This window comes from Cotesia typhae, unplaced genomic scaffold (assembly GCF_013202065.1).
Source record: "Cotesia typhae breed Kobodo isofemale line unplaced genomic scaffold, CoteBio_Ctyphae contig_4, whole genome shotgun sequence".
Classification (NCBI taxonomy): Eukaryota; Metazoa; Arthropoda; class Insecta; order Hymenoptera; family Braconidae; genus Cotesia; species Cotesia typhae.
Window position 1 is genome coordinate 2,015,591 of NW_027423748.1, and position 13,504 is coordinate 2,029,094.

Here is a 13,504-nt window from a genome sequence, read left to right on the forward strand (position 1 = left end):
CATGGGTTTTCTCTGTGGTTTCCCCATCGCCACTATTCCAACAACCGATCGAAAGGAGTGAGGAATAGGGTATATGCAGTACAGAAAGCACAAGTCGGTCCACAGCCGCATGGAGAATAATGAAAGATATGTGCAGGAATTTGAAAGTGAGAGCAGATATGTTGATAATAAAAAGTGGAGAATATATTGGAATATGTTGATAATAAAAAAGTGGAGAATATATTGATAATAAGAGTTGAAAGATTGAGTTGATAATATAAAACCGGAGAGCATACGTTGATAATAGAGAGAGGCTATATGTGGAGACGCTGAGACAATCAGCCTTGTAAAAGCCAGAAATGGTATACAAGTAAAAACTCAAATAATAATAAACTTTACAATTTCCTTAGAAGAAAGCTAAAGGTTTTTTTGAAGATAGATAACTTACCATCTCCATCGAAAGAATATGTTGTTTGCAGAGGTTTTTCGGTGAAACTGGCAGTAACAATTGGAAATAAAATCATAACTATCCAAATTAACTTGAACCAAAAAAATGTTCTGCTTTCAGAACTCCATCGCACAACACTCAAAGTATTATTCGTCATTACACAATTATACACTGGTTTCATTTCATATTGACCAGTGATCAATATCTCTTTATCTCTTTGCCAGTCAGTATTGATTTTATATCTTTTATTCAATCTTAATTCATTTTTATGAACAACCACATCATTTTCAGTATTGTTGTGAAGGCGATCACATAGTTGACATGACTCACGTTCGGTTGTGTAAGAAGTTGTTGACAACCTTAAGTAGCTCAAACAATTCGGACAACCTAACATGTTTTCTATTTAATATTTCTCTTCTCTTTTTTTTTAGTTAATAATTTACTCTAGAATGACATGTGATTTAAAAATTTGCCTTTTTCTTTTTGTCAATCAGATAGTTATCGTCATTTTTTAATTATGGTTCCATCTATTTTTGAGATGGTCGAAATGACATTTACCCAATAACTTGATGGCAGGCAATCTAATGTGAACATTATCTATGAATGATATATTTTTCGTTGAGAGAAACAATATTTCCAACAGCATAGTTTAACCATGCTTTTAAAGGTATAGTGTTAAAAATATGCCATCAATTGTAGTCATTTTAGTTGACGTAAACCTTGACAAAAAGAAAGATTACTTTGAATTTGTTCTCAGTTAGTAGTCACTATTTTTTATCAGAGATGTTGCATCGACATTCTTCATTTATTATTAAAGTAGCTTTGTAGTTGGTAAATCGAATAGTCACTTGATGCTTAAGACATTACTGTCCAGAATAAACTTGATGGCTGCCTTGTGGTGAAAAATTTCTAATGTCTGAAAATAGAAAACAAAAATATTTAGAGATTAAATATTTTCTATGAATAATTCAAAAAAATCCAATTTCAATAACTTAGGGAGACACTAGTGAAATTAATATTAACGCAACATAATTGTTGTGGTTACTAAGCAGAAGTGGGGATCCACCTATTTTAGATAAAATTGGAATAAAATATAAAAATCGGAAAATTGATCTTTTTGAATATTTTTTTTCAAATTGTTCTTTTTCACGACGGATTCATGATAGAAATAATAAAAAGTATGAAAATGGAATATTTTGGTGATTTTTTTTCGTTTGAAGTTAAAAAATTTACGATTTCAAAAATTTTCAAATTATGATATTCTGAATTTTTAAGTTTCCGCCAAGAAAATTGAAAAATAAATAAATAAAATACATATAAGCATATAGACATGTACATATGCGGGTACACGCGAGCGGGAACTGTTGGACTTTGAGACCCGCGGTCGCGCTGAACCCCACTCCGATGCGCAATCTCAAATAATTAAAAAAAATAAAATTCATATCTCGAAAAGTAATGGATTTACGGAAAAAAGTTATAGATTATTTTCGCTTTAAAATAGTTAATTCTACCAGGAAAAAATTGTTCCATTTCAAATTTCAAAAATTTTTTAAACAAAACGCACCATTTTTTTTTAATTTGACAAGCAGATTTGTATTCAGCAGGTCAAAATACATAGGAATCAACATTAACTTCCCATCGACCTCGAATTGCATACGGGTCTTATGCAACAACAAAAAACTACGAAAAAATTTTTTTTCAAATGTGGTTTTTTTGGGACAACTTTTAAACAGTCCGACCGATCTATTCCGAAAACTAATCAGCTCTTAATCTTGAAAACCCACGTCGATTACCACTAATCCGGTCAATTCGTTCGAGAGATATCGTGAACGAAAGAAAACCGAAAAAAGTGTTTTTTCGGAAGTACTCCGAAATTTTTAGTTCGATCAATCCAAACTCAAAGATTCTTCGTGAGGCTTCAAAAATTGCGTTGAATGCCGCCAATCGCTTGAAAATCGGTTCTATCATTGAAAAGTTATGGCAGTTTGAAAATTCAAAAAATAGTGTTTTATTAAACTTTTATCAGAGTTTTGAGTTTGAACAGCTCAAAAACGTCATAACAGTGCAATTTTAAACACTTAGATATGAAATTAGCGGGAAATTGCAGGGTCGGCATTAGAGTCAAACGTTTTCCAGATTTTTATTTTTAACTTCCAGCTAAGAAAATCTAAGATTTTCAAAAATCGGGAAGTTATTTGTTTTACCTCGTTTTGCAAAAATCAAATTCTTATCAGATCTGGATGTTCTAAGATCACAGGAAGCTTCCCTGACTACCCCCGCGAGGATGTCGCTATGTCTGATGTATGCATAATATGCATATGCATCTGTGTGCGTACATGTGTGTGTGTGTGTGTGTGTGTGTGTGTGTGTGTGTGTGTGTGTGTGTGTGTGTGTGTGTGTGTGTGTGTGTGTGTGTGTGTGTGTGTGTGTGTGTGTGTGTGTGTAAACACCTCTTATAAGTATGTAAACCTCTTATAAAAAAGTGGTTTTTTGGAATTACTCCGAAATATATCATCTAAAAAATTTTTGTTATCACTTCTTTCAAAGGACATGAAAACTGCATCGATTGTTGCTAATCGCGTCAAAATCGGTTGATTCATTCCAAAGTCATGAAAGTTTGAAATTTCAAAAAATAGTGTTTTATCAAACTTTCATCAGACTTTTGATCTCGAAATCACATATAAATTATATTTTTAACCTCGAAGTGCTCAAAAACGGCATAAGTGCAATTTTAAGCGTTTAGATATGGAATTAGCGGGAAGTTGCAGGGATGGCCTTTGGGGTCAACCGTTTTCCAGTTACTTTTTTATACTTTTATCCAAATAAAGAAAACATTTATGGCAGGAAGTTGTATTGAAAAATAATCATTAGTCTTTTTTAATTAGTAACAATTTTCTATGCTTGTTATAATAAAAAATATATATGAAGTTTTTCAAAATACGTTGAAAAAAAAAAAAACCAGTGATAAAATTGAATAAACTAGAGGAAAAAAATTTTTTTTTTAATTTTCAAAAATTGAACAAAATAATAGCCATCGAAAACCAACGACCGGACCGGCCTATAAAGTTGTGGTTTGAGTACTAGTTTACTGTAAAAAATTTTGAAGAAAATCAAAATATGCACTTACTTTAAAAAATACAATTTAAATTTTAAAAATCAAAAAACACGTATCAAAACACTAGAAATTAGTATATTACACCCTTGGGGAAGGAAAATAAGAAAAGCTTCAGATCACATGTAATTGTTGGCCGAGGCGAAGCCGAGATCAACAAACATGTGATCTGAGGTTTTCTTTTTTACTTCCTAAGGGCTGTATACTATTTTTTTGTCCGACGAAGGCGGAAAGCAGCAACTTTGTTTAGCGCAGCGGGACAAAAATTGCCACTTTCCGCCCGAAGGGCAAAAAAATTTTTTTTGTATTCTTTTTCGAAAAGTACATGGAAAAACGAAAGCTTTTTATTCAGTGAATATTTTGATTTGAACCATTCCCTAAGAAATTATTATCAAAAAACCATAAAAAGAGCGGCTTTTTTCAAAAATTGATATCTTTGGAACCAATGATCAAAAAAATCTCAACATTTCGGAAGGAGTTTTTTGATAGGTACAAAAAAATATAAAAAAATTTAGGAAATCAAAAATTAAAATTTTTTAAACCGTCCGATTTGGCGTGGAATGCTTCATATACAAACATATATAATTATTTATCACTAAATCTAATTATTTCAAACTCTGACCATGGTGATTATAAATAGTCATATGTGAAAATGATGATGAAGAGGTAAAGTTATTTTGTTTCGGAGTTTTTGTTACCTTTGCATGATATTTACAATCATTGTCTGAAAAACATTTTGTCATTGTTTTACTTTTGTACATTTATAGTATATACAATTATTATATAGCTACTACTTTTCTCGTTGATAAAACCATTTAACAAACCTTCAATAGGAATCATTACATGAATGTAACATAAACATATAAATACGTAAAGAAGTGTAATATCGTAAGGTGTTAAAGAATGAACACAAATTTTTCTTACGCATGCGTTGACTTCGACAGCATGTAGAGAAGATGATAGGGATTGATATAAAACTCGGAACAAAGTGTGTATGTAAATGTAATGTGTTAGATTGCTAAGTAAAGCTGTTGTAAGACGAGACAACCAGACTACGACGGTCATTGACTATATTAATATAAAATTATTCTGGAATGCTTGTAGACATTAATGTGTCAATTTATTTTCTATTAATGATTAAAGATGCTGTTTTACTATAAATTAAATGTAATTTAGTTTTATTTATCTTATCAAGATTTTGTTTAATTTTGTATAATTGTCTTTAAAGCAAAAATAGATAATGGGAAAAGATAAAAAAAATGAAATGTCATAAACTATTTAATATAACTTGAAGATAAATGTGTCACTCTATGAAATTTTCTATTATTGTTAGATATTGTTTTTAAGTCTTTGAGATAAATGTGATTACGAATGTTTTCTTTTTTTTTTCATTAAAAACTTAACCCCAAGTTAAAAATCGATTGTAAATAGACTTTATACAATCAAAATAACAATAAAAGGGCGATTTGTATGGATGACGTTCTTTTACGTTTTAATCATTAAGATAGTATTTAAACACTTCAGGAAAACAATGAAAAGATTACAATAGATGAAAAGGTAAAATTAATATTTCGGTTAATCTTTACAATTTACAAACTACCCAAAAAAAAGTTCATCAAGTGTACTATGCCTTAAAAATTCTCATTACTAATAAAAATTAAAAAAAAAGACGAAATATAATTACTTGATATTTTTCAAATAAATTTAATTATGTACATATAATAAAAAACATAGCAGTAAAATAGTAATCAATTATCCCATTTGCAAGGCTAAGCAAGAAATTTATGTGTTTTTCTAGATCTAAGAGAAAAATATTGTCATAGTTATGTACATAAATATATTTTCTACTCAAAAGTAAATTTCTAGAAGAAGATCAAACAGGTAATCTGCCATGGTAATAATTCAAGATAGTATAAAAATAAAATAAATAATAAATAGCGGCTTACCGAAACATGGCACGCCGTACTCCAAAATTGACGTCACAATCTCATAAAGTCGAATAATAAAAGGCAAAAAAAAAACAATTCACTTGAAAACAAATATACACATCTTTCACATTCAACATAAATCTCATGTTTTGAAAATGTTACTATGTAATGATGTTTTTCAGAAATAAAAGTTAACTATTTAATACAAGTTTCGATTTTTATATAATGATACACATAAGTTGTTTACTTGACCAAGCTCCACGCCATGCTCAGAGATCATTCGTCCGTCTCCGATCACCCCTTAGCTAGTTGAGCATAACAAGACTTGCGCATTGCTTATCTGCGCATCAAATACTTATAAATAAATTTGTTCACTAAATTATTTTATTTTGGAATATAAAATAGCACAAAAAATATTTTCAAATCATGATTACAACAGTGGGTTTCATAAAAAATAATTATTGGAGTAAGTAATTACTTTTCTAGATATAAAGAATATACAATGTATCTTGAAATGCTGTACACGTAAATCCGGTAAGGTCATCGTCCGCCATGCGGTATAATAAGTTACTAGTGGTAGTAGTAGTATAGTAGTATGGTATCGTAATGATAGTGTAGTAAGTTCAATGGCGCTCAAGTTTGCGTCATCAAATGATATTTACCTTATTTCATTTGGATTGGAAAGCGAGTGCTAACGCCATCTTCCTCAATTTTTTAAAAATTAGTCTAGTCGCGCTGCAAAAAATACCGCAATTAAGTTAGCGTGGAAATTCTATGGAATTTCTTCAACCAAATTTGGAAAAATTGCTCCCAAAATGCTCTATCATAATCCGTAATTGCTCCAGTAATTAAATAATTATTTAATTAATTATTTGCAATCTAAATTACAAAAATTATTTTATTTATATCTCAGAGAATTTATGTTTTTTTCAATATTTTTTCAACTTAATAAATTGCTCCTGATTCGTTCTTTCGATATTGGTCAATTTTATTCGATAGTAACTTTTATTTATTTATAATTTATTGAAATTAATAATTACAATTTAAATGGCCATCTGATGACGCCATGAGTGGCAGAACGATGCGTTTGGCGCATGCGTACGAACAAATTTAAAACGCATGCGCACTTATAGTGTTTAATGTTTTCAGTATGACAGCAGGGTAGTAAAAAAAAGATAAGTTAACTATTACAACTTGTAAACAATACGTAAATATTTGTTAAATCATTATTTTTAGTTACAAAAACTTTAAATATTATGAAAAATATACTTTAATATTTAATTTATTTTTTTTTTCATTCAGGTTTTTTTATATCTGGGAGCTAGCTTTCAAGTCGGTCAAGATCCTGTAAATAAACAAGTTGTCAACAACCATTTAGCTGTTCAAGCTATCATTTGATCTTATTAGGCCCGGGGTCATTTAGTACCTGATTTGGATCCCCTTGGTATTATGAGAACCGATGCAGTACATATACATTACGCTTTCCGCAAAGGGGCACCTAAATTTGTTCTCCAACAATACATACTTGAGGAAACCAATATGGACTGTGTGTTTAACCTTTCATCGACAACATTCATCGTGTTATTCCCCGCCGTCTGGAAAGTGCTTACTGCGGACACATTAGTGTAGAATTCATGTTCATCAACTCGTTGAAGCAGTGTAACTGAATTTATCGAAAAATGGAGACTCCTGGAATTATAGAAATTACTAACGATGAGAAACGTTTCATTTTAGTTCGTCTTACACGTGCCACCGGTTTTGAAGCATTCTTGGTCCGAAAATGGTCATAATATCTGTCGTAAATCGTTAAATCAAATATTTACGCAGCCGATTACGTAAGTCTTAAAATTATAATAATCTCTAAATTTAATTAGTAATACAAATTGAATGCTGGCTTAATTAAAATCAACAAACATTTATTATTATTAGGGTTCTGAAGATGTCAAGTACCACTTGGAAACTTACATTGAACGTTTGAATCGTGTAATAAGCAAGACCATCCATCTGGCTGTCGTCACCAATCCATCTCATTTAGAAGCTGTTTATCCCGTCGTTCAAGGAAAAACGACTGCCGAGCAATTTTATTGTGGGGAGGGAGAAGGTAAAAAAGTAATTTTTGATAATTTTTTTTTTTATTATTACACTGATAACAATACTAGCTTGACTGAAGACAAAAATTCTTGAACCAAAATTACTCGCAAGGAAAAAAAAATAAATTTTTGAGTTTAAAAAAAAAAATTAGCAAAGAGTTTTTTTTAAAACTAAAAATTTTAAATTGGTTTAAAAATTTTTTGATTTTCAAGAAATTTATTGTTTTCCTGATAAAATTTTTTTTTTCTTGAGTCAAGGTAAATTTTCTACCAGTTATATCAATAATTTTATTTATTTATTAATTAAATATTTTTTTTTCATATTTTAAGGTTATGTCTATACGTTTTCACGGTGACTTAACTTTCTGTCGACAGGGAATTGTCTTCGAAATGATGCACTTGTTAGACTTGCCTGATAACACAACTAACGGAACAATCTACATCATCGCTAACAACCAAATCGGTTTTATGTAGATAATGCTCCTATTTTCCACGTAAACTTCGACGATACAGTATTAGTAATGTACGTCTGTAAAATAGCAGCAGAGTGGCGCGCTACATCCTACAAATATGTGATTGGTCCCGTGTGCTACCGTCGAAACGACCCCAATGAAATAGATGAGTCGATGTTTATCTAGCCTCTCATGTACCGTAAAATAAAAAAGACTCCACCTGATCTGGACATTTATTCAAAAAAATTGATGGACAAGAGTGTTAGTTTATTGCTGAAGGAAGGAATTCACTTAAGATTTTCCGATCAGGATGTAGGGAAAGGTATCTTTTCTCATCGGCACCATGTACTTCACCACCAGACTGTTGACAAAGCTACTTACCGGCCTCTGTGCTACTTGTACTCGGATCAAGCTCCGTACACCGTCTGCAACAGCTCGCTGGCGGAGTTTGGAGTGCTTGGATTTGAATTTGGTTACGTGATAACAAATTCGAACGCTCTGGTCTGCTGAGAAGCTTATTTTCACGTTTTGCGCTGACAAATTGCTCTGCCTTTCCGCAAACCTTTGATTATCATGACTTTCAAGTCGTTGCTTCGTCTTCCAGAGGCTTAGCTTTGATATTATGACCGAGGATATTAAATTTTTGAGAGTCATTCCTGAGGATGAAGCTACTGCGAAAAACGCCAGCAGTGTCAAGAGAGTTTTATTCTGCTCTGGTAAAGTCCACTATAATCTCAAGAAAGCTCTTTTTCTATTTAATTATCTGTATTAAGGGTAACCATCGTGTAAATTTTTGATAAATTCTTATTAATTACAAAATTAAAATAAAATAACTTTCAGTTTATAATATTAAATATTAATTATTAAAAAAAAAAAATAAATAAAAGCATAGAAGTAAAGAAGTCGATAATTGGTATTTTTACCTTATTTGAATTTTTTTTTTTAAACAAAGGAAATGTTTAAAATTTTGTAATTTAAATTTCAATACTCGGTTTAATAGTTAAATAAATATTATCATACTTAAAATAATCGTTTATATCAATATCTATAATAAGTTTTTTTTTACAGCTTTATATCAAGACTTCGTAAAGTAAAATTTAATATAATGACGTAAGTATTTAAGCTAATGCATAAAATAATAAAGAAATTCTTATTGCAATTAATTTAGATGTAAGTTTAATGGGGTATGGTTCTAAATCGTTTAATTGTGTCCATTTATTATTAATTGAACGAGTATATGCCACATAGTGGCCGATTTTAGTCGGTGGCGTAGGGGGACGGTATTCTATCACTCCAAATAACAAATATTTTTTATTGAGAACAGTTAATTTGGTTGGAATTTCTTTTAAATTAGTTTTTACTAATGGTGGCCGATTATAATCAGAACGAAAAGCGAATTGTTCATAGAAGTGATCAATATTTATGCATAAATACGAAGAAATTGTCGTAGTACAGCCAGATACAATTTTATTACAGTTGTTGCAATAAAAATTTTTATTCTTAATTGAATTTAAAATACTTTCTTCTAATAAATCGAACCCGTGATTCCATACTGGTTGAGCACTTATGTTTAATATTGACATTTGTTTTGTATCTTCGAATTTGCAAAAAAAAAAATTTTTCTTTTCAATGATAGATTCATAAGATTTCATTAGTTTTTCAAATAAATCAGAAATATTATCATTGCAATCGATTCGATAATTATTTTCAGGGTATAGAATACGTAAAATAGTTAACCTTTTTTGATAATATTCAGATGTGGCACCATTTCTTGCGTAGCAAACTACAGATGAAAAATAATTTGACATGATATTTTTAGAATTTACAAAATTTCTAAAATGACTAAAATTAAGATAAGCAAATGATAATACTTCCGATAAACTATCTATTGGGCAAGTATTTACGATGATTACTTTCCTTTTACCAATTTCGGAGAAGCAGCTGTTTTTAATTATCGAAAACTGTTTTTTTTTCTTTTTTTTGTTTGGTTCTTTATCAGCTGCATTTTGATGTAACTCTTGCACCTCAGGACACGCAGTGAGATATTTTCCTCGCTTTTTTACTTGTTCTAAAATGGGTGGAGAGTTGATTTGTCGTTTATTCAATTCTTTTTTTTTAATTTGAAAATCAACTAGTTTTTCGTCAAGTATAATTGTGTAGCTACTCTCAGCATTTTTTTTAATTGAAAGATTTGAAGGGGTATTATTACTAATATTTACTTTAGTAGTAGGAGTAGAATGAAATTGAGGGGAATTCAAATGATCTACGGTAATATTAGTACAGTCTGAGTTTTTGTTTAAATTTTGAGAGGTATTACTAATTTTTAAAATAGGGTTTGATGTAGAATTAATAATATCATCTTTTATAATTACATCCTGAATAAAATTCGTATCTTCTTTGGTATCATCACAATAACAGCTCTTCGAATCATTTTCAGACTGTTCATTTTCAGTTAAATCTACTTCACTAAAATTATCAATAATAACACGATTTTTCCAATTTTCTACGAAGTTTAGCACACGTGAATCCATCTTTTTTTTGTCTTTCTTTAAGTCAGGTTTTTTTCTTGTCAATTTTTCATTATTATAATAACTTTTAGCTTCTATCATCTTAGTGTTTATACTTTTTGTATGTTCTGCTATAAATAAATCAGCTCGATTTGTTTGACGATCTGTCAAAACATTATCTTTTATAAATCTAAAATAATTTTCAGATCTCGATGAAGTCGCTACGTAATTTTCAGATTTATAATATCTTACCATCGCATTTGTCCATGATGGGAATTTGTTAAATAATAGTTGTAAGTCTTTTGTAATTGCAGGTAAATGATACATATTGACATCATCAAAACGAATGGACTTATCAGGACTACTAATAGACACTTTTTTAAAAAGATCTTCTACATAATTAGTCAAATCATCATTAGTTTGTATTTTATTCTCCGGTTCATCAATGACTTTCTTATCATCTTCATGGCAAGATAAATGTTTTTCACACGAGATTTTGTCTTCGCAAGTAGTACTGTTTTTAATTTCACTGTAATTAATTGTATCGTCAAATTTAAAAGTTTTGATTTTTTTTTAATATCCATTCAATATTGTCCCTACAACCAGTTTCATTACTACTTATATTTATTAAAACTTTCATAGTTTTTTCTATATCTTCGAAAGATTCTAATGTGCTCATAAAACCAATCGCCCTTAAATAAAAGTCCTTGATGTAATATTTAGAATTTGTAAAAGATTTGAGACGTGACACCCAATGAATTAAATGAGCAATGTCTATACGAAGATACGGTCGACTGACATGCTTTAATTTGCCAACTAATACTTGATAACACTTTGAGAGATACTCTCTATAGGTATCATGATTGTAAGCCATACAAATTGCATTTTGTAATGCTTTCGACATATCAGTAACGATTTCCAATGGTTCATGTGCTTTTGATGAAATCCAATTCCTTAGCCAAAACTCGATTATTGTTGTATCGTGTCTCTCCGATAGCATTTGGCAAACTGGCACAATTAACGATCCAATATGCGTAACGACTTGATATAGGAATATTGGACCACAATAACTTTTATCATTATACATAATTTTGCGCACTACACCTCCTGTCGCATCAATTGAGACGATGGGATTGAAAGTAAGAAGATCGTTATATACACTAATTTGCTCAGGAGTCCAGTACATTGCAAAAAATTTACTGTAACCAACTTGACGAATTACAGAACTTAGCTCTGGACTATTATGTTTCAAGTTTTGAATAGAGTGCCACAAGTCTCCTTCAATCCCAAAACGTTTTTTTTAGCTTTATGCCGATTTGATTTAAAACGCCTCTGTTTTTGGAATTATTGGAGCATGCGGATCGCCGTATTCTTGGAATTTGTCAATCAAATTATTTTTAAAAACTTCACTTTTTTTGAGTTCCATTGCTTCACCATATTGCTTACGAAGATTTCCAGATACGTGTCTTTTCTTCGTATGGGGAATATTTTTCGTATCTAGAGTATGTACTATTATTGATACATTATTATCATCATCAAATGTAAAATTGATTTCACCATAAAATCCCGACTTACATATTTTTTCAGTACAAAAACCGTTGATTTTTATAATAAACTTATCTTTAACTCCATCAGTGTCTACTTTATAAATATTATGGGTTTTGAAATTATAAGCACACGGCAATTTTTGACTAACATAGACTAACTCTGCAATTATATGTCCCCAACCAGAACGTAATGCAAAATATTCTTGTTTATTTCGATCAATTTTTTTGAATGGTTTAATTTTTAACCATTGACCACTGCTAAAAGAAAGAGCAAAATTAATTAATTTCGTTCTGCTCGACCGTTCTGTTTGTTGATAAACATTAAAATCACTATCATCAGTACTTATATTTTCTTTTGATTCATCGAAAATAGTAGAAATTTTTTCATTTTCACTGAAATCAATATTTTTTTTTTATTTTATCAGGTAAACTTATATTTCGTGCTTCAAGATAACTCGTTTTGATATCATGTTTATTATATCATATCTATCTGCTTTTGGTTTTAATTTTCCATTTTCACAGAAAATGTCAAAATTCACTATTCTATTTAAAACCTCAATAACCGAGACGGCAGCCCAAGACGTCATTTCAAATTTCAGCTGTAATAAACAGAAAATTTATTATTAAATTAATAAATTACATAATTATCGTTACATATTAAATTATATATTTACAAATTTAATACTATAATCGTATAATTAGAGATAATATAAGTTTTAATTAATTAGCTTGCTGAGTAAGACTGCTATGATGTATAACCTGATGATATTTTAATCGTCTTTTGTTTTTTCGTCTAACGCATTGAAGGAACAAATAAAATAAGTAACGGAATTAAAAAAAAAATTTTTATTTATGATACATTAAATACAAATCTTTAGATAAGGATATTCATTGTTTATGTTGTATGTTATATAAGGTAAATATTTATTGTTATGTGATATTTGATAGTTTATGGAATTAATGTTTATTTATTTTAAATTGAACGTAAATTACAACGATATATCAAAGGAAAAATTAAGTAATAAGTAATTTTTTAAAGATTAAAACATTCATGAAAGCTGATTAATTTTCGATATTCATCAAAATATACAAGACCAATGACGTTATAAAAAATTAGTTATTAATCTATACTGCTTATATTAATAATTAACATTATTTTTTTTTCAACAGTGAGATCAATAAACTTATTAAGTTTGAAATCAAAAAATTAAAATGAACCATTCCTTGTCATTTTATAATCTTTTATATCATAAATATAGATGGTTTTCATATTTTTACAGATATTGTTCTTGCTATTTTTTTTTGTCATCAAGTCTCATAGCATATAATATAGAAATATATTTTTTTTAAGCAAATATTATTATTAAATTTTGAAAAATAAATCATTTCAAAACAATATTGTATATTAACTTTCACGAACTTTACAGGGAGCTTGTTGAAT

At 29.5% G+C, this 13,504-nt stretch overlaps 2 protein-coding genes and 2 pseudogenes across 2 annotated transcripts in view; 2 read left to right on the forward strand and 2 right to left on the reverse strand.

Moving 5' to 3' along the window:
- The window catches only part of Inr-2 (insulin-like receptor-like), a 52,518-nt gene extending 46,507 nt beyond the window's left edge, over positions 1–6,011 (reverse strand). Inside the window, exons 1-2 of the mRNA XM_074243320.1 lie at positions 5,486–6,011; positions 428–1,343 (exon numbers count right to left, since the gene is read on the reverse strand). Coding sequence (XP_074099421.1) covers positions 428–821 — 394 coding nt within the window. The 5' untranslated portion in view covers positions 822–1,343; positions 5,486–6,011. The remainder of the gene's footprint in view (positions 1–427; positions 1,344–5,485) is intronic.
- Positions 1,083–7,538, forward strand: LOC141527594 (2-oxoglutarate dehydrogenase complex component E1-like; annotated as a pseudogene).
- On the forward strand, positions 7,355–8,519 carry LOC141527595 (2-oxoglutarate dehydrogenase complex component E1-like; annotated as a pseudogene).
- A 608-nt stretch (positions 8,520–9,127) lies between these two features.
- LOC141527596 (uncharacterized) lies at positions 9,128–12,767 on the reverse strand. Its single transcript, XM_074243163.1, has 3 exons — positions 12,738–12,767; positions 9,529–12,662; positions 9,128–9,300 (listed from the first exon to the last, which is right to left on the reverse strand). Exons 2-3 carry the CDS (start codon positions 10,841–10,843, stop codon positions 9,128–9,130), a joined length of 1,488 nt encoding a protein of 495 aa, XP_074099264.1. The 5' UTR covers positions 10,844–12,662; positions 12,738–12,767.
- Between the last annotated feature and the right edge of the window lie 737 nt (positions 12,768–13,504).